The sequence below is a fragment of the Oreochromis niloticus genome, linkage group LG7 (genome assembly GCF_001858045.2).
Source record: "Oreochromis niloticus isolate F11D_XX linkage group LG7, O_niloticus_UMD_NMBU, whole genome shotgun sequence".
NCBI lineage: Eukaryota > Metazoa > Chordata > Actinopteri > Cichliformes > Cichlidae > Oreochromis > Oreochromis niloticus.
The window spans coordinates 52,930,550-52,954,451 of NC_031972.2; the positions used below are offsets into that span (position 1 = coordinate 52,930,550).

Here is a 23,902-nt window from a genome sequence, read left to right on the forward strand (position 1 = left end):
AAAAAATGGAAATAAAACTCATGACTGGACTTGTTTTACATATTTATTTCTTTAGAAAAGCAGACACAGTGTGACATACCAAAGACACATTTATTCATTCACTCAGTCATTCACACGCACCCTCACTCATTTATTATTGTTCTTCATGTTACTTTGGATATTTACTCCATTTATTTATGTACACATTATTCATTATTATTTTGTTTTCTCAAATATTCAATTTCAAATATTTCCATGTTTTCTTTTCCTTCATTTATAAGGCTTCATGCAGTTAGTGAATACACAAGTGACAGCAGCTGACAGCAGCTGTACTAGTTTGGACTCTTCTGAATATCCTTATTAATCATTAATCAAGACACAAATTCCCAAAGCTTTCTTTTCACACAGGTTCAGTGTTATTTGTAGGAGAGAACTGACCTCTGTTGGACTTTAACCAAGAATACAAAGTTAATGTGATAACTGAGCGGCTTTTCATCCTTATCATCTCCTAATGTACCTGCGGGCCTCACACAATATAAGAATAAAAAGGTTATGTTAATGAAGTTTCTGCCTACTACTGACCAGCGGTACACTCCCAAAACAGCTCTTTTCTTTGAGATAAAATACAGTTTTGCCATCTAAAATGTGAAAATACTGGAAAGGGACTGGAAAAACAACAATCAGTCACAATAACTAAAAAAAAGCCAAAAACAAAGTGCACACAAACATTTTTTATCTAAAAATGGTGCTGTTAATCCACAGCATGAGCTCAACTTTGCTGTGAAGAAAGTTTAAATACTAGCAATAAATATTAACCCAGAAATGAGCGCACCTTTTACTCGATACACATTCTGTACATGACGTGAACATGCAGCATCTACGTATAATACTTATAATACATTCTAGATAGCGAGTGAAACATACATGCATCGTGGCCATGTACATTTTATACACGACATTTAAATGAAAACACCTTAATGCTGACATCTCCTGTTGGCTCATTTGGCAAATATTGCTTGGAGAGTTGTTTGTCCACTCATAGAGCTGATAATACTCTGAGGCAGGTGTTCAAAGATTTTTAGAAAAGCTATGTCAGTTCAGTGATTCCTCTTCTGTAAAAGTAGAAAAGAAGACTATGAGGTTTAAAAATCGCTGTGCCCGTCATGCCAAACATTCTCGCAAACCTTTTAACTACGCTGAGGATGGACGTCTCCTCACAGGGGTAGATATTCACAATAAGTTTTTACCACGTCAAGCTGACAAATGACTCTTTTTCTCGTGCCGCCTTTGATAACTGGAAAGTAACACTTAATACTAAACCAATGAAAGCAATGAGATATTGCTAGAACAAGAGCCCCTTCTCCTACCTTGTTTCAACAGTGGCATCAGTAATTTCTGCTGGCTTTGGTTTTGCACTTGATTTATTGTCCTCTGTCTCCTGACCCTTTCTAGTCACCTTTGGGCTAGAATTAGCTTTTCTAGCAATTTGAGGGCTGTGTCCTTTTCGCTGGGGCTGTGGGCTGGTAGACCCCGCTTTGCGGTTGAGCAGAGGGCTTTTTGAGCCCTTCGCTTTGGCGGGCTGCTGCAGACTATCCATAGCCTTAAGCGGGCGCAGGCCAAGGAGCCCGCAGTAGTAGTTGCACTGATGGACTGTCAGGAACTGGTTGAACACCTCAGGTGAGCCACACTCAGTTAATCCTTGGTATCTGAAGAACAAAGGGAGGCGGGGGGGTTATTGCAGCTATTTAGCAGCAAACAAACAATTAATTTTGCATGTAGGGAGTGCGATACAAACCCTTTTGACTTGGTGACAACTCTCACGTTTGTAATCTTTGTTTCAACACCTAGAAAACATGAAAAAACAAGCCATAGAGAATCTTTAATGGTCATGATCCCGCTAACATTTACTTTAAATGATTGCCTTCATGATTATTTTATGTGTGGTGTACCCTCGAGCTGAGTGACCAACAAATTGCCATGTGTCCACTGATGGATCCAGTGCTGGAAGCTGCAGCATTTCTGCTCTATCTCGGAAATCTTTTGCATAACCAGTTTCCCTTTAGCATCCATCGTGCAATACTTAAGGAATAAACCAGTAAGCTCAGCCTCCACTGTGGCATACGGCACAGAATTTGCTGGCCGGTACATCAAATAGCGAGGAATCACTCTGTGGGCAACATAAAGTAACAGTGGGATGATCACAAGCAGTAATATACTGTATATAGTATAATTTTAATGGATTCAATTATCAGAATAAACATATATTTGCTGCTTACTCTAGTGAAGGCCCAAAGTTTTCAATAACTCTTGCTTCAGCTGAGAAGATTTTGCAGTATTCTCGAATCATGTTTTGGACTTTGCATTCCTAGAAAACAGAGGGTTTTTTTTTTATAATAATAAAGCAGAAGCAAGCACTATTTAACCATATATACTAAAATTAAACAAAAGTTCTTCAGTGAAACTCACATGCTTAGTAATTTCTAGATTTCTCTCTGCAAGGTTGCTCTCCTGTTTGGTCCCATAAGGGATGGGGCTTCGAACTTTAATAATGCAAGTGCTTCCGGACTCAAAGACAGGATCCAGCCCATAGATGACCTTAACCTGGCTGGCTTTGTGCGCGCAGCCCTCCCCAAGGTGCAACCTCTCTGTCATGATCCGACCAAAGTACTTGTCACCCCAAGTGCCAGAGTCGACCAAGCCTTTGCTGAACAGGAGCGGGGTCATCTCTATCTCTTCTCCAACTGAAGCAAAAACAGAGTTACTCTGGGAATCCAGTTAAAAATAGAGTATAAACAAAGGCTCAGATGCATATAGTGTTTAACCAAAAAGTACCTTCCAAATCATCTTTTAGCAGTATTTCAGACATAACTGTAAGAGAGAAAACAGACAACACCTTAAATAAATTGAAATTAATATTAGTAAAACACACTCTAAATTACAATTTTGATTTTTTCCATACGTGCTGTTTCTTACTGTCTATACTGAGGAGGAAGTCAGTACTGTCTGTCCCGTATTCATTAGTGATCGTGCAGCCGTATACACCACAGTCTTGTTTGGACGCGAGAACAATTGCCAGTGCTACTTGGCTTTCATCTCCTCCACTTGAGCATAAAATGAGAAAAAATGAAGAAAAAAATCCACACACACACAATCATGAACGCATTCAATTGAGAGACTCCAATTCCCCCAACAACCCACAAGATGTCACTGTGAGACAGATGCACGTGCTGTGTGGCAGCAGACTGCTGACACAGCGACCGTTAGCACATATATAGACTTTTAATGCACCCTGGAGATGGGAAAAATATTGTGTCAGGTTACAGTTTCTGTGTCTAGCCAGAGATTCACCTCTCTGTGTTACAGCTGTGGGGTTCACAGTCACATGAGCTGGACATCTTTTGCAGTGAGAATATGAGAATGACAGAAGACCATGGGATGCACTCAGGCCCAAATAAATCCTGCTTATCCTTGAAGCATTATTGTTTCATATTTGGAACCCGGCCATTTGTCATTTTGGCTGGAAATCCTCAGAATAATAGAAATGGCAAAGGTGAAAAGTAGCTCTTTTAATACCTAAAACAAATTGAACATGTGATTTTACAGATTGTTAGGGTGGTTATGACCATAAAATGAGCAAAAGTGAAAACTAACCTTCTTTTCACCTCTAGGATTTCCTCCTCATCTCTGTACCACTTAATGGTGGAGTCACCGAGCACGTTGAAGAACTGGCACCAAAGCTTCAGGTGTCCAGAGGCGTCTGGGAATGGCTCTCCACGCATCTTACGGATAACCTGCGGAGCTGGTGATGCATGGAAAGGAGGGTGGAGCTCATGTGATGTTTCCTGTTCCTTAAGTGGCAGTTTATTTCACATTTTTGCACTGATGATATATTTGATATAAATGAGAAGTATGAAAACAGGGAAATTAGACAGTCCACTGTAATTTAACAGATAGTTGCTTGTAACTACATAGAGGCTAATTATCTGTCTATGCATCCATCCATCCATTTTTCTCCGCTTATCCAATCCATGGTTATGGGGGAAGGCTGGACAGGTTGCCTCATTATTTATTTATATTCCAAGCATATATTTAGTTAATATGATTAAAAAAAACCCTCTTCATTTCATAATACCTTTGCTAAATTAAACAAAAGACAACTTTACCTTTCAAAGGGTCTATCTTTTTTTCAGCAGGTTTCTCCTCTCGTTTGGTGCTGGCCGTCTCTTCTGTGGGAGTCTCCCCCACCACTTTGGGCACCTCCAAGGTGGACTTTCGGCGATTCAGCAGCGGGGAGCGTCTCTCGATTGGTGGGGTTTTTTGAGCCTGCAGTAACGATGCCCTGCGGGCCTGGCTGGGTGACATGTAAGGGGACTCCCTCTTCCCTTGAGTATCTAGTGCTAGTGTCCCATCTATGTCTTCTTTAGGTTTTGGGATGAAGATTTTGCGACGAGCTCCAGAGGCCAACTCCTCAGGCGTGGCAGAGCGTATGAGAGTTAGACTGTCTCTGCGTTTCATTCGGGGACTGCTTTCACAGGAAAGGGATGATGTTGGTGTAGACCCTCCGCTTAGATCTTCAGCTGCCGCAGCCTCGTTGTCTGAGTCTGCAGCAGCTTTGGATATTAATTTGCGGAGACTAGCTGGACTTGTTGGGGGCTTGGAGCTGAGTCTCTCAACAGAAAATCTGTTTTTCTGGGGATCTTCAACGCACACTGAATTCTCTGTCTTGGCATCTTTGAGGGATTTGGGTTTCAAACTTTCAGGGACAAGGACGTCCACTGTTGTTTTGCTGAATAACGAAACACTGTCACCGACTTTTGGTTTCAGAGCTTCATTTAGCACAGTGGGAGTGTTCTCTTTGACACTTCTTTCATCAAAGTTAGGTCTTCTATTTTGAGCACTTTCAGGCTTCACAGCCTCATTTTTGTCACTGTCATTCTTTGTTCCGCTTTGCGTGTCAGCTGAAGTTTCCATTTCTGTTGGCTCACTGTAAGTGGGCAGGCTGAATTGTGGTGGATCACTTTCATGACAAGTGACAGAAATTGGTGGCACCACAAACAAAGGCCCCTTTGGAGTTTCAGCAGACTGCTCTGTGTCTGACACATGGTTGTTTACACATGCATCACCCTCCTTATCGTCAGTGAATGAAACATTTATAACAGGAATTAATGCATAGCTCATCTGAGGGGGCTCTTCTCTCCCTTCCACGTGTGTATTTTCTGTCTTGCCATCTAATTGTGCAACTTCTATTTTCTCCGTCGGTGAAATGTGGTAATCTTTCTGCATACCTTTCTGCGTGGGCAACAAGTCAGAAGCAGGAGTTGCATCATGTTTTTGCAAATTACTTGACTCTGGCTTGTCTAGGGCCAAAATACTTAGTGGCAAAGTAGACTCTTTGAGCTCAGCCTCCATTATTTCAATTTTGGGGATTAGAAATTGCTCACTTGGGCTCAGATCTGGCACATTTGGTTTAGTATCGGGGATGTCTTCAATAGTAGATATCTGGATTGATGGAATATTCTCTGAATGCACACCACTCCAGCCACTCCCACTCATGTTTTGATATGCAGTATTACTCTGTTCCTCCATTTGTGTTATCTTTGATTGAATCGGCTCCTCTGTGTTCACTGGAGTCCGCTTTTCTGTCTCTGCTTCAACCTGTAAAATCTCATTCTTCACTTCAGCGCTCTCCACCTCTAAACACACTTGCTCCTGTGTTTTTAGACTGTCACACAGATTATTATGTCCTTCTTTCTCTAAAATAGAATTTGCCACTTTGTTTTGCTCATATCTTCCCCCGCTTCTTGTAAAACCAGAGCTTGAACTTTGTGTAGCACTAACATCGCTGACTTCTGTGATTTCCTGTGACCTAGCACGAGTGGGTTTATGTTGCATTTTTAGGTCAGCCTTGTCTAAACTCTCAGGGAGTGTAGTGGGCGGAAATCCTGTATTCATTTCCTGAATCAGTGAAGTAAATTCGGTCTCCTCTTTTAGACGATGTGCTTCTGCACCAAATGCTTCCACATCAGCAAGCACCTGATCAGGCTTTTTAGATTCGCATGCCTGTATTTGGCTTTCCAGAGAAGATGTTGACAATTTAGTCATCTCAGATCCGTTTATACCTGAAAATCCCTGCTTCTTTGATTTCACTTCGGCTTTCTCTTCCTCATGTAACTCATTAGAAGAACTAGCCTCCTCCATGTCAACTTCACCTTGCTTCCCCTCTTCTTGCAAAGTTTCAGTGGGCGTTTCTCCAGGACTGTGGCTTTCCGCTGCCGAGACGATGCTGTGAGGGGGAGTCCAGCGTTCTCCCAAGCTGGTGAGGGTGGGCGTGGGGGTGCCCCCTTCTTTATCAGCTGAATCTTGGGTCTGTGGCAAGGCAGACTTATCATCCTCTGGAACAGACTCATCTCTCTCAGCCTGCTGATTACGCTGCGGTGAATCTGGCCCTTGCTCAGTGACGTGAACCTCTTTGATAACCGAGACCACCTCCGAGTCTTTATCTTGAAAGTCAGCCTGATTGAAAATAGAAAAATCACCGTAATGGCATTTTCAAGTATAAGTCACAGTCAAGGTCACATTTATTTATATAGCATATTTAAAACAACACCTGTTGACCAAGGTGCTGTACATGTATTATTATGTTATGTTTCAGAACTCACTTTAAAGATGCATTATGTTGCATGCTATGGATGCAAATATTTTTACCACTTTCATTTGTAGAGGAACTGTATGTGTTTCGGTTGCAAGTGTTCTTTTTCTTGTTTTCAAGAATCTTGTTACAGCGAATTTACACCTCTGACTTGTGACTGTGTGTCATATTTAGACTCTGACAAGTTTTTGTGCCATGAATTACAAAACAACTAAAGGAAATCTGAATATTATTAACTTTTTTGACCGGTCAGCTTCTTTTAGCCACATTTTTTTTAACTGCCTATCATGTGCAAGACAGTGGTTTACACTTGTGAGTGTCCAGTAAAATGGTCAAAAAAATATTTCTTCTTTCCTTTGGAGCTTTAACTGATTAACCTTTTACGCCAACCTTCACTTCAAAGTTATTCTTTGCGAAGGGGACAAAACATGAAATGTCACTGGCTTTGAAAGTGCACTTGTTTTGCTCTGAGGTTGAAGGATAAACAGGGGAATTCCCGCATAGCTGACATAGGTGTGCAGTTTACACAAAAGTATTTGCCAGGTGGTGAATGAATGATAGCTTGTGTCTCAGCCAAAGACCAGTCATAACACGCATGATAGATAGAAATCTAATGTAAATATTGGGTAGCCTCAAGCCTCAACAATAGCTGATAATTAAAAAAATAACAGAATTTGACTCTGAAGAGCAAAAATCCTAATTAGAAAGCAGATATCACATTAAGTGTGGTCAAGCTTTGAGTTACATAAAAAAGTGTTATTAGTTTCCTTTTGTTTTTTTCCACTTAGGGCGCTTTTCCCCCCCCTGTCCTCATCATTAAAATTTATACAGAGCTGTAAAGCAACCATGTGATGCCTCGTGACAATAAGTGTGGCCGGCAGTGACTGCCAAAAAAAGAAGTTGTAGCTTTCGATGGAAGGGAACTGGAGTCGCATTCAAATTAAAAATGAAGCTATTTGTCACCACTGTGTACATTGTGTGTAAAAAAGGTCACAATCATGTGAGAAAAGATTGTTCAGATAATAGTTACAACTTCCTCTCATTATTCATTTATAGAGCCTTGTACCTAACCACAACATAGTAAAGGTACAGTTGTAGTTCCGTATTATGGATATGCAATCACCCAGCAGGTGGATGTTAAACATAGTTACTTCAGTTTCCTTTTCCACATATCGTTGTGCACCGCTTGGACATTAATGCTATGTTACAATTAACAAAAAAAAAAAAGGAAATTTATGAATAGAACAACAAACATCTGGTTTGCAATAAACCAGAATCTGAAACCGAAGAAGTCGTAATTACTTGTCAAAGCTACTAACACTTAGTGGCATTTTAATGTGGCTCATAATACCCATATAAGGCTTCTTAAGTGATCACATATTATCCCATAAATATTTCCCTTCTTGTCAAGCAAACAATACATTTAAAAAATGCGCAGAAAAACAAAAGCTGAATAAATATGAGATTAACAAGTGCAACTAAAACTATGTAACCACTATTTCTAGTCTGAAACCTTTAAAGGTAACAGTGTAACACTTATTGGGTAATTTCAGGTAAATGTCAATATACTTGTGCGACATATTTAACTGTGTAACTGATAAGACAAACTGCTGAAGAAAAACTTCACTTAAAATCAAAGAATTGTGTTGTGAACGCCTTAAGGCTGCTTGCTGTAAAGGCCAATGGTCAGGCACATAGTCTGTATCAGTTTAACCCTAAAAAAAAGCAAATTTCTGACATACATGTAGCTATTCGACAAGTTGGACAGTGAGATGACAGAAGTGCTGCCTTCCTCTCTCTTGTCTCGATGAGGAAAGGGTTTATTTTAAGGTATGGGGGGCAGTGAGGAATGTGTCCCTTCCTTTCATGCCGAAACCTGCCGCCGGACTCACTCTACTACCGCTGAACCTCTTTAAAGCAAAGCCCTGTTTGTAACGTGAGACCCGCATCTGACATTCAGGTTTCATCATGATCTCTGACGCACTCCTGGCCCCATTCACCACAGCCAACATGTGAATCCCAACATGCAGCCTATCTTACAGTGTAGATGCACAACATCCCCCAACCCTGCATGTAACTAGTGAAACGCATCTTAAGCTTCCCTATTTCTCCCACAGTGTTTTTGCGGGGTTTATCTTTGCTGCAAAACAGTTGTGTCACACACCTAAGCTGACTCACTCCTAAAAGTTGCTGATCACTAATATTATGCGTTGAGGTTAAAGTGTTTTTAACTGTCTAGAGACCCATGATTACGACATCTAATCATCGTTTTTGCTTCTTTACTACTTCTAAAGTCTTTATGTATAAATCTGATTGAAAACTGAGAGGCAATTTTTTTTCAAGGATGTTAAAAAGAACTTAAAAACGGACTAAATTTTGTTCTATAGTGAAATCTAAATCATCTTATCTAGGTGTTAATTTTTAGTACAACTCACTGATACTTTATTTGAAGATGAAATAACCACAGTCAGACACTCACACAACATACACCCCAGGTACAAAGACACTTCTTTCCCTCTAATTTTCTTTTCAATGATTTTTGTGTGGGGTGGTGAGGAAGTTCATCTTGTGCTCACCTTGTATTGCACAAGTGGATCTAACGTGCTGCTGTGAAAGACCCCTGTACATACCTCTGTGACAAATTGAAGCCCGGGCAGTGCCACTTCTTCACCTGCGCTGCTGCTCTCCATCCTCACAGACACCTCCATGGCTTCCACGGCATCCTCACTTTCTGTCACACCTGGCCTTGTGGACTCCACTTGTGGCAGTTCATGCGATGGTGGCAGGGCCGAGTGTCGTGCATGGTCTTCATATTTAAATGTATCTGGCTCTACCGACGGCGGCTGGTGTTCTGTAGCCACAGTAGTTTCTGAAGGCTCTTTGGGTTTATCCATTTCCATCGGCACAGCTTCCTCTGTGAGAGGTTTGGACACGTCTGGACTGTGTTCTTGCGGCTGAAATGATGGTGGCATTTCTGGTTCAGGAGCCTCCACTGAGTGCTCAAAATCAGCCTCTTCATTGTCAGTGTGACCATGAGTGCTTTTCTTGCTCTTACCAAAGAAGAAGTCTTTGACTGAGTGGAGCATAGAGGAGATGGAAGTCTGGATGTGGTGGTGGTCATGATCCTTATGGCCTTTGCTGTGATGTTTGACGTCTGGGCCATGTTTGCCATGGGCTGCTGTATGCGACACCTGGGGTTGCCTTTCTCTTTCTTTCTCCCTTCTGATGGCCTGTTCTTCCTCTCTTCTTTTCTCTTTTTCATATTCCTCCTTTTGAGCTTTTTCTTGTTCTTCTCTCTTTTTTTGCAGCTCCTCTTCCTCCTTCTCTTTCTCTTGATTGTCACACAAAACAGCTTCTCCCACTTCTTTATCTTTCTCAGCTTGAGATGAATTCTGTTTTTCCTCCGCAGCCTGGGACTGAAGAGTCTCTGCCAAAAACTGTGCCAAACTGATTCCTCCATCATAACAGTTTTCACCTCCAACTCCCATCATATGGCTTCTGCTGCTATTAATTCCAGCATCTACACCATTTGACATCTTTATTCTCTTAGTGGCCAACGTCTCGTCTGATGGACCTGTCTCGTCCTCAAGACCTCTGTCCCGGGACGCCAAAGAAGCTGTTTCCTCATTTTCTGAGCTAATTCCATTAGGTTCTGCAGTAGCTCCCAGTTCCTCCATAGCCTCACACTCTTTGACTACTTCCCTCTCCTCTGGTGGTGGGACAGCCCGTTTCCTCTGAGGGTGTTCTGGACTAATCAGTGGCTTCGCTTTCTGAACATTTTCTTTATTCTCCTTCTTGGTCTGCTCCTCTGCATCTTTTCTCTTCTTCTCTGCTTTTTGTTTCAGCTTAGCAAAGAACCGCTGGTGGATTTTGTACTCATTCATGGTGCCAACTTCCAAAACACCAGAGCAGGAGACAATACCTTTGCTATTGCTGGCTGAGACTTGGTAGATGGCTGCATCGTCTACTGTGCAGCTAGAAACAGAAGCTCTTGTTAATGTCATTAAAACAAACAAAGAGCTACGTCTCTGCAGTACAATTAATGCAAGCCTGTCTTACATACTTGTAAATATGAAGGGTATGAGTTTTTCCATTTCGACGAATTTCATATTTCGGGAGTCCACAGTAGCGATCCATTTCCATATCGTCTTTATACCACTTTAGTTCTGGAGCTGGGTAACCTGACATGGAAATGGTATAATGAACACCTTGCCTCTGGTTGTAAACATTACACTCCCTGTGCTACACAGTGCTGTTAATGTGCAACAGCTATATTTCTCATATATTAAAAAATAATGATATGCTTAACAAAACACAGTGTGGAAGCTTTGACTTGAATGTATTTTGGTTATTGCATCATGTGGGCCCACCCATCTAGCTTGCCTGAGGCCAAAAACATCTTGAAAAACAAGCTCAAAATTAAGCTGTGCTGAAGAAATACAGGAAGAAGTGCTGCCTTCGAAGCAAAATCCTTTGTTTTCAGATTAGTCACATCCTGCCACTTCACACCAAGCTCAATCTGAGAGGTTTCAGTTTTTCCGACAAACAACAGGGCACAGACGCTACCTTGACGTAGGCCTACCTGTTACCACACAGGTGAACTTCACATTGCAGTTCTCTGAGACTGCCTTTGACTTCAAGGTGGTCTCGAAAGATGGCTGTATGTCCTCAGTCAGCTGAGCCATGACACTGCACAACGTGCTCCTGGAAGGAATTGCTAATCCATTAGAAAGTCAGCTTCTTGCTTCAAATAGAAATAGTGGATAATTTTACACTTGATCTCAGTTAATCAGGTGAACCCTTTCATCTTTAACTAGTAGGCTCCAATTACTTTATTTTTTTTAAAATTAAAACAACAGGAAAGGATGTTAATGGGAATTTCTGGTAGTGACGAGGATGTCAAAGGTTGACACAAACTTGTGAGATGTCAAGCAAAACAAACTTGCCAACCCAGCACCGAAACCAATGTTGGTCAGTCAAAACCTGTGTGGGTTTCATTCGTGGAGTAAACCAGTTTTTGCAGTTAAGATGTTAGTGGGTAGAAGTGTTTTAAAATAGAGATTACCTCGCCGGCCTGTAGTGAGAATACCTTGAATAGCTATTCAGAGAGGAGGCAAACGAAGCAACGACAGTGATTAATTAGGGTCTGCGTACTGGGACTCTACCCCAGTAAAATTGTTTCACAGCTGTCCTCCTCCTACAGTTTATAGATAATGCACACACAATTATTTGTGTGATATATGTGATTTTATCTGAAAACTTTAATTTGGCAAACTTCATCTAATAGGTCTAGTTTGATCATGTGTTATACCAGTTAAATGACATAAAAGATACAAAGAAATGTTAACTATATTTTATGATTTTTTTTATTCGACCTGCCAGACCAAGACTCTTTTTCTTGACCACTGTGCACTTTATATCTTCCTCTTGTATCAATCTGTATCAAAACAATATCAATCTGCTTCACCAACATGCTCTACAAATACATAAAGAATACAGATAAGACTATCTACCTGTTTTCAGGCCGGACATTTGAGAGGTAAGTATTGCGGCCATTGAAAGATGGAGCCTCGTCTTCACTGAAGCTGCTTGTCCTCCCATTGCTAGAAAAAGATCGAGTCATCGGCCTTCTGGAAGTCATTGTCCACTGAGGTAGCGCACCAAAAACGTACAATCCGAGATAGCTGAGATAAATCACCCAGGCTACAAAACCACTCTGCTTTCACATCCACAGCTTTCCAAGATCAAGGCTCAGATTAAATGTTGCTGTCCATGCAGGAGCTCCTGGGGAAGAGAAAAGAAACACTTCAGAATTACAACAAAACCTGTTGGTTGTTAATTAAAGAAAGCAAACGACACACTCTGTGTTATTTACCCATACAAAACTCAAACACACATTTCAGCCCTAGTGCTTGTCCTTTCTGACCAAGCAAAGCAATTGCATTGGAGCAAGTTATAAATAGGATCATGCTATCAGGTTGTGAAAGGGCTGTTAGTGGTCATACACAAACCTAAGAGAAGTTATTTACTTGTATGTCTTACGAATACAAGAGATGTCTTTCTTGTTCACGGCAAAACTCTCTAAATTTTCCAACTTACCATTAAGATGTTGTCAGTGTTACTTTGGAGCCAGAGTCTGTGAAGAAATTCTCTGTAACCTCCTATCATAGACATGCATGTGTTGCCAGAGGGGCCCTATTTATAGCAGGCCCACAAATAGGCTCAAGAGCACATCAGATTTTCCGAAACTAGACTTTAGACTTTAGCAAAGAAATCTGCAAACAAACTGAATTCAGAGCAAAATGTTAGCCATTTCACCCAGAACACAATGGCCTCAAATCTGTCTTTTCATTAACAGTCACAATGGAAGAATCTCACTGCCGTGTTTGGATCCGACTCAACAAGCTGGAAAAACTTTCCCATCTTGGTGAGACACTCTTGTGGATTATATGTAGACTCGATTCATGATGTAGCTGATGACAGCCAATGGTCTAAGTCCAATGCTTTGCTCAGGAGTTCCTAAAGGACAGCCCCCCACCCCTCCAACACACACACACACACACACACACACACACTCTTTGTATTGCAACACATGGTTAAATCACATTGACCTCCTTGTTGCTCATATGGCCTATCAGGCAAAAACAGGCTTACAAAACCTGCACTTTGATTTAATAATGTTAGGAAGGAAGGAATAGCTGTTGATGACACATTTTTAAAACATTAAAATTACTCTCAGGATTGCTACATTTTACTCTTTCCTCTCAAATGTCTGTCTCTGTTCTCTGCGGGGGTTTTGTTGTTGTTGTTTTTTCTATCACAATTTATTACATTTATGTAGCATTAACAAGCAAATATCCCAAAATCAAGCCAGTATATGTATTAAAACCTAAGGCCCCTTTAAAAAAAATAGAACACAGGCATTCAATCGTATACTTTATTGTGTACTTTACAAAAATAAAACTACACATTATAGATCAATAAACATATTGTTGGAATATATTGTAATTAAATGCTTATAAACAGTCAATTAGCGTTCATGGTCGACCAAAATATCTACTGAAACATATAAAGAGACATTTTAAACACTTTGTATTGCAGATTTATATATCTACAGATCAAAAGTTGTGCTATGACGTAAGTTTTTTGAAGCTTGTTTGTCTTCAACATGACATTTTTTTATTCGCGTTGCACCACGAACAGACATCTAGTAAAGTTTGAGTTAGCCTAACTAACTAACTAACTAACTAACTAACTAGAACTGAAAAACACCGTTTTACTTTGCTGCTCTCCAGACTCTGACCTCAGACAGTGATTATGCATCAGCTGAAAAGGGCCAGATTGCTCATTACCGTAATGCATGAAAAAGAGGTTTGGCTTTTAATTTAAATAATTTACAACGCTCTAACAGGCACTGAAATGCTCTCTTTTGTTTTTTAAGTGTATAATATACTTCAGTATTATAACTAAAAGGAGACTTGGGTTTGTTTTTAACATGATATGGATTGGGCTTTACTGCTTTGTTGTTTGGGTGCTCCAGTACTACAGACATAACGGTAATGTGTGCGTGCGCCTTCTCGTTCCGGGAAAGGGAGGAAGAGTTCGGGCTATATATTTGAAGTTATGAAGCCTGGGAACAGGAAAACATATTCTGGCCGAGGGGTGACAGCTTCTCAACTAGTCCGAGGGTGAACACAGGTATGCACTAAAACACGTAATATTTACGGTCATATTAAACACCTACTGACTCAGTTAGGACGTTTTTAAATATATCCTGGAGTTTTTTACGGTTAACAGCTGACCTGACTAGAAATGAGAGGTTAAATACATCGTTTTCCTTTTCATGCCATTCATTTGGAGTTTCTTTTCTGTACGTGGGGATATTATAGGGAGTGATTTTTCTTACAGTTCGGCAGAAGAAGAAAATGCACAGATGACTGGATCCTTCCCCAAGCACACAATGATCAGTGGTATGTTTTAATCTCAGCACCAGCACTGTTTCACTAGTGTTATTTTTGTCAGTGAAACAGAACTAAGTTTGGCTTTAGGAAACTGAGGTTTTTTTTTTCCTCTCTAGAAATTGTGATAGTGCGTCATCCTGTCTCTGCGTGTGTACCTGTGAACCATAAGGTGACTCTGAGTGTCCGTGCTCAGGGCACAGGCATCCTGAACTACCAATGGTTTACAGACGGTAGAAAAGAAGTATGTGAATTTAACTTTTAAGAAGTTAGTTTTCAAGCAGTCTTGTTGGATTTAGTGTGAAAATGACCGCTTGTTGCTGTCAATGATTTCCTCCCTAAGGAACCTGGTGGCACTCAAGCTGATCTGACCATCAAAGCTCAAGAAACTCAGCTCTATGTGTGCCGAGTGAATGACCAGCACTATAACTGTGTGTTCAGCAACTGGGTGAAGGTCAAGGTGTTGGACATTGATAAATCAGGTAGATCATCATGCTGCTTGCATGTCATTTTTGTCGTATAGATGCAGTTTTCATTTCAACAAGTCTTTTTCTTTGAAACGTCAGGCTTGCCCATAGACTGGCAAGGTGAGCCTCACATTGCCACCAACCCCAAGCCACAAAAGATTAAACCGGGTACAAAACTCACTCTACACTGCGCTGCCTTTGGTATCCCAGCTCCTTCCTACCAGTGGTACAGAAATGGACAGCCACTGCTGGACATGACAAGCGGCACACTGCAGGTAAGGAGGAACGGCGGTGAAGATGGAGTGTTTACTTACCTGTGATCCCAAACCTTCACCCACTGTGTAATTCATTAAAAAATGTAGTTAATATTTCACTTTTGGTACAGAGACACAAACAATGTGATTTATTATATTTGCAGATTGAGCACGCGACAGCTGAACACAGTGGAACATACCTGTGCTCGCTATCTAACACACTAGAAGAGAGGTGGACGGAGGCCGTCGATGTTGACATTGGTAAGCTGAAAGTGAAACCTAAAACAAAAATCAGTCCAGTGATACCTCTCTTATCCCAGTTTCATCACTGTATTCTTTCCCATTCCTTTACTTTCTCTATTACTAATAAAAGGTGACAAGGAGAAAAGTAAATTCTTCACACTCCTTTCATTCCACTCATTTAGCTCTAAGGCACTAAGTTGTTTCCATTATGCTGGAGGTACTTTCCCATTTCTACAGACTAAAAAGGAAGTTGTTCTCCAAATAGTGCTGGGCTCAAGCCTTATACACAAAACAGGAAAGTGATGTAAAGTGAAACTAGTTCTTGAAGCGATTCTCCTGTTTATAACTTACTTGGAATAAAAGTGACTTTCACAGAGAATACTATCGGATCTTTGAGTTTTATTGTTCTCTATATGCCCCCCAGACAGAAATGCTACTTTAGGTCAGTTTTTTGTTTAACATGAACTGATTTTGTGCTTCCTTTTTTTTTTCTTCTTTTTTTTAATCACAATCTCTAGTGCAAAGTGATCAGCCTCCTCCGGCAGTGCTCACAGGTAAAATTTAATGGAAAGAAACATTGTGTCATTTGATGTGTGGAGAGGAAAACTGTCAGAGTGTTTGAGAATTTTCTTGTGTTGGAGTGATTTTTGAATCAGACAATGAACTTTCTTGCAGCCACTGATAAGGTCGCCTTACTTATTGGCAACTTGAATTACTCCAACCACCCGGCCTTGATGGCACCCGTCATGGATGTTCATGAGCTTGGCAACCTCCTGCGGCAGCTTGGCTTCAGAGTCGTTTCCTTGCTGGATCTGACCAGGGAGGAGATGCTTACTGCTATTGAGAAGTTTATTCATCTCCTTGACAAAGGCGTTTATGGTGAGCGTAATAATTTTTTTTCCTGCCTATTTTTTTGGGACAAAGCTTTGTCATTAGCTGAATTTCAGTATTCAGCTGCTGTTCTTAGAAAATGCTGATACTATTATTTAGAGGTTTATGTGGCACCTAAAGCACTGTAACTTCCTTCGTCATATTCTGTGGCTCCTATCTTGTGATCGATGTTAGATAATGGCTGTATGACTTCATACGTATTGCGTATTTCCACGTGCTTGTTATGTAGCTTCTTTTGATGTTTTACTGTTCCACTCGTAACAGTGTGTTAGTGTTTAAAAATAAATGAATAAATAAGTGTTGGTGTCAATAGCTACTATTATTGGCACAGTTTGGAGCTGTGAGGTGATATTGTCTGCTGCTATTCTCTCTTTCTGTTCTTAATAATGAAACAAATGTGTTTAGAAGTCAGGCATCTTTGTGATGATGTGTTACCACCTCAGATTGACTGTCATGTATTCCAGGACTGCAGAATTACTGCAGCACTTTTGTTATTGCCGTACTAATTAGATGTGTATTCTCTCTACAGGCCTTTTCTACTATGCGGGCCATGGTTATGAGCATGCGGGAAGGAATTACTTGGTGTCCGTCGATGCGCCGCAACCGTACGGAACCGAAAACTGTGTCTGTGTGCAGAGGATCATGCTCAGCATGCAGGAAAGGCAGACTGCACTGAGTGTAATCCTACTGGACACCTGTAGAAAATGGTAAGTGCAATAATTATTTCTGCACTGAGCCGATATGTGAATTTATTTGTAAAAGCTCAGTTAACATGACATAGATTTGTTATTTGTGTAACTTCATTTCACTCTGTAGGTATAACCAGGGTTCCTTACTATCTGCCATCAAGCCACTGGCACCCAGCGGGAACACAGTTTACGGTTATGCCACGTATGTAGTATTAATTGTTTTGTATTCAACTGCAAATGTGTGTATGTGTGTGTGTGTGTGGGGGGGGGGGGGAGAGAGAGAATCAATTAACTGATTTGATGTGCAGCTTGTTTTTGGTTTATAGCATAAAATTCTAGAAAGTCACGGTTGTAGAAAGTCATGCAAAATAAAAATAACCCCTCTCCTTTAATTATTACAGGTGCGAAGATGCTGAAGCATTCGAGGTCCAGGACGGGGGCAAGAGTACTGGGATCTTTACAAAGTACTTGAACAAGCACATCCTGCAAGCTGAGAAAGTCACGCATGTTTTAGAGAAGGTTTCAGAGGGTAAGAGTTAAATTGGAAAATTAGAATGGGGTTTTTACTTTGTTTACATGATGATTCATTTCCAAAATGCCTAATATAAAGGGCTGCTGTAACAACAGAAATGGCATTGAGTGAGACATTAATGAGGCTGAAACCAAAATCATTAGTTTCATTTTTAAGAAAACCATACATGTCAATTAAAAATGTACATTTCCTCCTTTTTGTTTCTGTTCAGTTTATTAGGGATATAAACACATCATTCAGTAGGCTGACAGTTAGAGATGAAGGGTAAACAGCACTGAGGGGAACAGGTTGCCCTTTGGTATACACCACGGACCACAGACAACTTTTGGAATTGCTCGTTTCTCATTTTAATGTTGTTTACTCGGGTCCTGTAAGTAAAGCGATGACTGTGCAGGTGAAGGGAAGCTGTTCAGTGTGTTTGTCAGTTTGATGGGCCCCCGGTAGAAGAAATTTTCAAAATGCCATTAGCATGTGACCTCATTCTTTGGAAATTCACACTGTTGGATAGAGAAGAGCAAGAAACCTGAGAGCTGCAGAGTGCAAGACAGCTGCTCTGCAGTTTGGGCACTCCCTGTCACTGCTCTCATGGGCTCACTAACAAATTAGACTTACCAGAACAGGACATCCTGCTGACAGCCCTGTCTCTGTGTGTGAAAATATTTAAATGAATAAGTGTGGTGTTGGATATGAAAATTTTTCTTTTTTTTAAAGTTTGTGAGCCTCTTTAAGCCTCTCGTTTGTTTTATAGTAATAACCCTCTCATTAAAGGAGTGTACTCGCTTTATTCAGATGACAACTCTAAATCTGTGTCCTATTCTGTGAGCATAGTTTTAGTTCTCCCTGAATATTCCCCCTTTTAGTCCTGTTAATGATTTTTTTTGCATGCTTGACATCTTGTGAATAGGGGTTTTTCCCAAAACTCATGTCATCAGTAACAGTGAATTTTAAAAATGCCTTTTTTTAAAATATCCCAGAGTTCCTCAAATACAACCATAAGATTCTGATGAATCTCTCATATTTTCTTCTGAAACATTCCTCACACCCTGCTATCCTAAGATGAACAGAGCACTAGGACGATTGGAAGGTTACCAGAGTTTTTAAGCAGTGCTGATTTTCTTAAAGTTGTTCAAACAGGACTGAGTTAAAGGAAGGGGCCAAAAAATCTCTACAAACGTGTGTAGCTGCTGTATTTCATTGTATTTACCTCCATCTGAACCCCTCCTTTTCTCCACCAGATCTGGGCAGAGATCCTCTAATCACAGGCAAACAGGCGGTGGAGATCAAACACACATTGAAGGAACCACGATCCCTTGCAGATCCAGTTCGAACCACCGGCCACACAAAAGAGCTTCACCTGCGAGACGCCTGCTGGAGACAAGCAAATGGTGAGATGGGAGAACATTTTCTTGTTTTTTTTTTTTTTTCTTTATCGATGTTACTGCTGGTGACAGAATATGCGCAAATATGCTTTATTTTCCTCTGAAGCAAAACAAATTAACATGTGGCCATGTCGCAGTCTTTAATAAACTGTAAAAGTCATGATAGAAACAAAAAAATACTCCTCTTTGTCGCGGTCAGTGTTTTTCACGGTCAAACATATGTTCCTCTAGTTTTTCCACTTCTTTGTAAATTCCCTGATGTCCATTCTGATATTTCAGCAATCCTCCTCTAGGAATTTGCTGACATTTGAGAGCACTTATATCGAGGCCATGATTGTTAGTCTCATGCTGATGAATTCAAAAAAGTAGCTGGAAATGTACAAGAAGGAAGCGACTGTACTGAACAGGCCAGTAACAACAGGGGCTTGCGGGCTGCGTTGACCCGACGTACTGTTAGTTACATCGGAGGTGTTTGCGGTCGTGACGTAGATTTCTCTCGCTGAAGCATAAATCCCCACAAAGAGATTGAGTGTACGGTTTAACCTTTTTCTCACCTCCTACTTAACAATGTGTGACAAACTAAATCTACACACTGTGGTTTGATATTTTTTTCAGCATAATTCATAATTCCGTTTGATTAATGCAAAGAGGGAAATGGTTTATTTTACGCTGTGCATTTTCCCCTTTGATGGAAGGAAGTCTCTTTTGACAACTCAGACTTCCTCGTATTTTCTTTTTACACATTTGCTCACACTGAATCTTGATATTGTGGGTTAATCTAAGAACTCTTTCTAGATGGAAGATAAAAGTCTGTGGCTTGAGATAAATGAGTTGCTGAAAGTCCTAATTTGGTCATGGGCTCTGCAAAATCCTCTTTAAGTAAATAGCATAATGATTAAAAAAAATTAAATGCCGAATAAGTTTTGGTACATGTTGTTTTTATGCATGCTTTTTTCCCCTTCTGTTTAAAAAACAAAAAACGTTTCACATCTGCTTTCAGAGCTACCACGGAAGAAGCGGCTGATGTTTCTTTGCGGAGTGGAAGTGGAAGTCAGCTTCTCAGCTTTGTACTCTAATGTTCTTGTAGCTTTTGCCACTGTAAAGACCACAGGCACCCATACTCAGGACTGCGTGGTCACACTAAGCAGTATACCTGTGAGTATTTCTTATTTTCCACTTCACTGTCAGACTTTTTCATCAAATTCAGCTATCCGAACAAGCCTAAGTAGGCCCTGGAGTACAAAGGCAGGGGCATTGTTAACGGCAGTATGACTAGACACTGAAATGTCACACTTACACTGTTACATAACTCCTTTTGATTTTTGGCAAAGCCTATCAGTAAACTCAGGATTTGGATAAAATTTTCAGCTTGTCCCTACACGACAAATTCCACATGGCTCACGGCAAAATGCTCATCAGTTTCCACTAGACAAAATGGATTTCTCAGTGATGACCATTCACACCCACGTTTCACATGTGTGAGGAAGTTCTGCCCATATATAGGCTTCCAGCATGCTGCAACTGCAGGCGAATCAGGAAGTTATGAGCAGCACTGCTCTTGTGAAATACTTCCATCAGTTTGGCTGTCTTTGACTCTCGCGTAATCCTGACATCTAGTGGCTGATTTATGAATGTGATACTTTCTAGCAATGATTCAGTGCCAAACCATTGTAAATACAGCTGTTTATTTATATTGATGAAGATGGTTAACATATATAATAATAACATTATTTGTGCTTTTAATCCTCAGACGATGGAAGACATATTTTCCAGGTCTGGCAGGTCAGAGGAGATGGACTCACTACTACTTATGAATAATGGTAACCCAGACTGTACTCTGAGGCTCTGTGCTCTTCAGAAGCTCAAGGTATGCCTCCGTATATCTATCCTAATTCCTTTTTCTAATAGTGTTTACGCCTTACAATAATTGTTTTGTTTTTTTGTTTTTTTGGGGGGTTTTTTTAGGAGTCGATGGTCATAAAGGTGGATCTACACTATACTCACAGAGACAGTAAACTGCGTCAGACAGAAAGCCAGCGGGTGGACATAGGAAAGCCTCTCGTGGCTTCCTGCAAGCTGTACAGGAGGAATCATGGAGCAACAGGCAGGACACGAGAAGGCAATTTTGCTAAAAGCATGGGCAACATCGCTAGCAGCAATCCCCTGCTGCATCAGACTGGGTCATGCCGCCCTTTCACTAGAAAGGCGGTGTGTGCTGCTAAAATTCCAGTTACGTGGAGTAATGAACCTGAAGAGAATGATGAGAACGACTTCAGCTGTCCACATTAAAACTTTCTGGTATTACTTTTGTAAATACTGGTTGGAAATCTGTTGTTTTGTTTACAGTTGCTGTAAACATGTTTCTACTTGTCTATGAATGATGATGATGATAATTAATGTATAAGTGAGTAAGTGATTGAGGTTTGTGTTTGTCTTATCAGCCTTCAGCTGTTAGATTAGTAGGCACAATAACACTGTAAGCTGATTTTCATCATAAATTATATGCTTAGAAAACATTAATTGTACATAACACTTTTTTTCCATCAGTGGCAAGCTGGCTGGCCCTAATTATTAAATGAAGACAATACTGTCAGTAATTTATCTAATAAAGAATACTACATTGATCACTTTTTAAAAACAAACAAGCAATTTTTTATGTCAATATGTTTTTCTGTTGAACTTTAAAATCTACATTTGTTGTTTTCTTTTGGGGGGGGTTGTTTGTTTTTCTCAAGGAGTATTTTCACAGTGATGCTTAATTCAAGTTTGTAGAATAAATTAAAACATGTAAGTTTTAACTTTGCTAGTACTGGGTTGGGCCGTCTTTTGCCTTTGGATTGTCTAAATTCTTCATGGCATTAATTCAATAAGGTGCTGGAAACATTCAGTTAATATCTGTTGTCTATCTTAAGTTTTAAACCTAACGTACATTACCAGATCGTCACAATATTGGAGTAAAATGTGCTTTTAGCTCAAAACGAAGAATTAAAATCTCAAGTAGCTGCTAAGTCTGGAAAAATGAAAGTACATTTTTTTTCCTTTAGTGCATAGCCTATACCTAACAGATAAATGGATTTCATCGTATATAGGCTAAAAAATGCTGTGGGTTGCATTTGATATAGTACTGTGCAAAAGTCTCAAGCCACCCCTCAGTTCTTTATATTGTTTTTAGTAAACTGGGAAATGGGTGCTTTGATTTATTGGAACATGGAAAACATACATGGAAATACAGCAAATAAGACGAAAACAGAGTTTGTACAATTCTGTTGAGCTTGAAAGACAATATTTGATATGATCACTTTTATTCATCGAAAAAAGTCTGAACCCTGTTAGGCAGCTTTCTTCTCATTTCTTTAGGTAGTCTTCAGGAATAGTTCTCCAGGCTTCTTGAAGGACATTCAAAGCTCTTCTTTCAATGTTGGCTGCCTTTTGTTTTGTTCCAGGTATGCTTTTACTGTATTGGCAGTGTTTTTAAGATCACTGTCATTCTGAAAAACATCAGTGAGACATTTGCCAGAAGCTATTACATGTTGAATCAAAATCCGAGTGTACTCTTCTGCATTCATGATTTCATCAACTTTGTTTTTTTCTGATTTTTTTCATATTTCTTAAGAACATGAGTTTGAGATACTGCTCATCTGACATAAGTAGTCCTGTTTTTGTTTTGCTTTTTAAGCTCACCACTTCTGCCTTCGTCCTCCACTTTTTCAGTTTCCTCTTTTGAAAGTTTTATTTTAGTGCAGCTATAAGCCAAGTTTTCAGCTGTCAGGTTTTTGGGAATCACCTTGTTGGTGCAAAAAATATTTTATGGATCCCGTCAAACTGTTCTATCTTTGGCAGTTTCTGCAGATTCTGGTAAAGAAATGGGAATAGATTATGTGTTTTTATAACAGGCTGCTAGAAACAGCTTAAAAGTGCTTAAAGATGCAATTTAAGATTGCTGAGTCTGTCATTTGTAGACCCAACACTGGTTTGTGCCTTTGGCTAGGTGCATTTTCTTATGCTTGAATGGTTCACTGGTCAGTGTTAAGTGGCAGAACAAGCAAATGGAACAATGGAACAAACAAAAAACATGGTCTAAAAAAGCTGAAAATGGTGTGAAAATTAGTGAGAAATCAGCCAATGTCCAAAACACTTTGACTCGAGATTATTGCTCAAGATCTTCTTTTTTTTAAATTACAAAAAGTCTGGCTAACTGGAAGCAAAATAGAAATAAGGGGTGACTCATGAGTTGTATAGTACTGTACTTTTACAGTAATGTGATTACATTTTACCATATAGTAGGTGGACATAATGCCCACCAGGGGGACAATTCTAACTCTCTGACTTCCTGCATAAGAAACGGATATTGTAGTCTTGACCTTGCTAGTAAAAATATCAACTGCACTATTAATTAGTGTATATATGTGTGTTTGCTTATTGATACATGACTTTTACATTTCAAGTAGCCTGTTAGTTATGAAAGAAAATGTAAAAAAAATATTACAATTGCAGCTCAAAATAGTCTCGAAGTTCTCCTCTAACCTCTGAGCAAGGCACTTTCACCATACAATACAAATAGATTTATGATCTAAGTACAATTAGCTTCAAGTATTTTATTAGAAAAAACTCTGGGACATAAATGTGTATTAGTACGTGTAATAATCAGGTTTGGTAGGCGACGGTTAAAATAAATCAACTTTCAACCTCGAAGCATCGTGATGACGTACTCTACTTAAGGACAAAAATAAGCGGGGTGCACTCAGTCCCCGTTAGCTCGCCGTGATCGTATAGTGGTTAGTACTCTGCGTTGTGGCCGCAGCAACCCCGGTTCGAATCCGGGTCACGGCAGAGATGTATGCCATCCTCGGGACGCTAAATT

General features: G+C 40.1%; 2 protein-coding genes and 1 non-coding gene across 5 annotated transcripts; 2 read left to right on the forward strand and 1 right to left on the reverse strand.

The window, feature by feature from the left end:
* Positions 1 to 30: 30 nt before the first annotated feature.
* alpk3a (alpha-kinase 3a) lies at positions 31 to 13,101 on the reverse strand. 2 transcript variants are annotated; one of them, XM_005470746.4, is made up of 15 exons: positions 12,728 to 13,101; positions 12,142 to 12,412; positions 11,694 to 11,726; positions 11,211 to 11,332; positions 10,692 to 10,809; positions 9,259 to 10,603; positions 4,143 to 6,492; positions 3,631 to 3,778; positions 2,953 to 3,080; positions 2,812 to 2,847; positions 2,446 to 2,720; positions 2,256 to 2,344; positions 1,929 to 2,146; positions 1,775 to 1,823; positions 31 to 1,685 (listed from the first exon to the last, which is right to left on the reverse strand). In XM_005470746.4, exons 2-15 carry the CDS (start codon positions 12,267 to 12,269, stop codon positions 1,343 to 1,345), a joined length of 5,382 nt encoding a protein of 1,793 aa, XP_005470803.1. In that variant the 5' UTR covers positions 12,270 to 12,412; positions 12,728 to 13,101; the 3' UTR covers positions 31 to 1,342. The 2 variants fall into 2 exon arrangements, with proteins under 2 accessions (XP_005470803.1, XP_005470804.1); XM_005470747.4 differs by lacking the exon at positions 11,694 to 11,726 and having other exon boundaries at positions 12,728 to 13,099.
* A 1,087-nt stretch (positions 13,102 to 14,188) lies between these two features.
* On the forward strand, positions 14,189 to 21,843 carry malt3 (MALT paracaspase 3). Of its 2 annotated transcripts, none has more exons than XM_005470748.4 (15): positions 14,189 to 14,326; positions 14,537 to 14,598; positions 14,706 to 14,830; positions 14,930 to 15,068; positions 15,153 to 15,328; positions 15,472 to 15,568; positions 16,069 to 16,104; positions 16,226 to 16,429; positions 16,971 to 17,148; positions 17,258 to 17,332; positions 17,532 to 17,659; positions 18,898 to 19,047; positions 20,042 to 20,196; positions 20,792 to 20,908; positions 21,007 to 21,843. In XM_005470748.4, exons 2-15 carry the CDS (start codon positions 14,562 to 14,564, stop codon positions 21,328 to 21,330), a joined length of 1,941 nt encoding a protein of 646 aa, XP_005470805.1. In that variant the 5' UTR covers positions 14,189 to 14,326; positions 14,537 to 14,561; the 3' UTR covers positions 21,331 to 21,843. The 2 variants fall into 2 exon arrangements, with proteins under 2 accessions (XP_005470805.1, XP_019217158.1); XM_019361613.2 differs by having other exon boundaries at positions 14,211 to 14,326; positions 14,518 to 14,598.
* Positions 21,844 to 23,799: 1,956 nt separating this feature from the next.
* trnah-gug (transfer RNA histidin (anticodon GUG)) lies at positions 23,800 to 23,871 on the forward strand. The gene has a single exon. It is a non-coding gene; the product is annotated as a tRNA-His (tRNA).
* The last annotated feature ends 31 nt before the right edge of the window (positions 23,872 to 23,902 follow it).

Bases quoted from the DNA above. Each gene is read 5' to 3' on its own strand.
- alpk3a (XM_005470746.4), bottom strand. From the start codon at position 12,269: ATGACTTCCAGAAGGCCGATGACTCGATCTTTTTCTAGCAATGGGAGG. The intron at 2,345-2,445 runs GTGAGTTTCACT...TCTGTTTTCTAG, and splicing joins ATCTAGAAATTACTAAGCAT to GAATGCAAAGTCCAAAACAT. The intron at 1,686-1,774 runs GTTTGTATCGCA...TTTGTTCTTCAG, and splicing joins GTTGTCACCAAGTCAAAAGG to ATACCAAGGATTAACTGAGT.
- malt3 (XM_005470748.4), top strand. From the start codon at position 14,562: ATGACTGGATCCTTCCCCAAGCACACAATGATCAGTG. The intron at 14,831-14,929 runs GTATGTGAATTT...TTCCTCCCTAAG, and splicing joins TTACAGACGGTAGAAAAGAA to GAACCTGGTGGCACTCAAGC. The intron at 20,909-21,006 runs GTATGCCTCCGT...GGGTTTTTTTAG, and splicing joins GTGCTCTTCAGAAGCTCAAG to GAGTCGATGGTCATAAAGGT.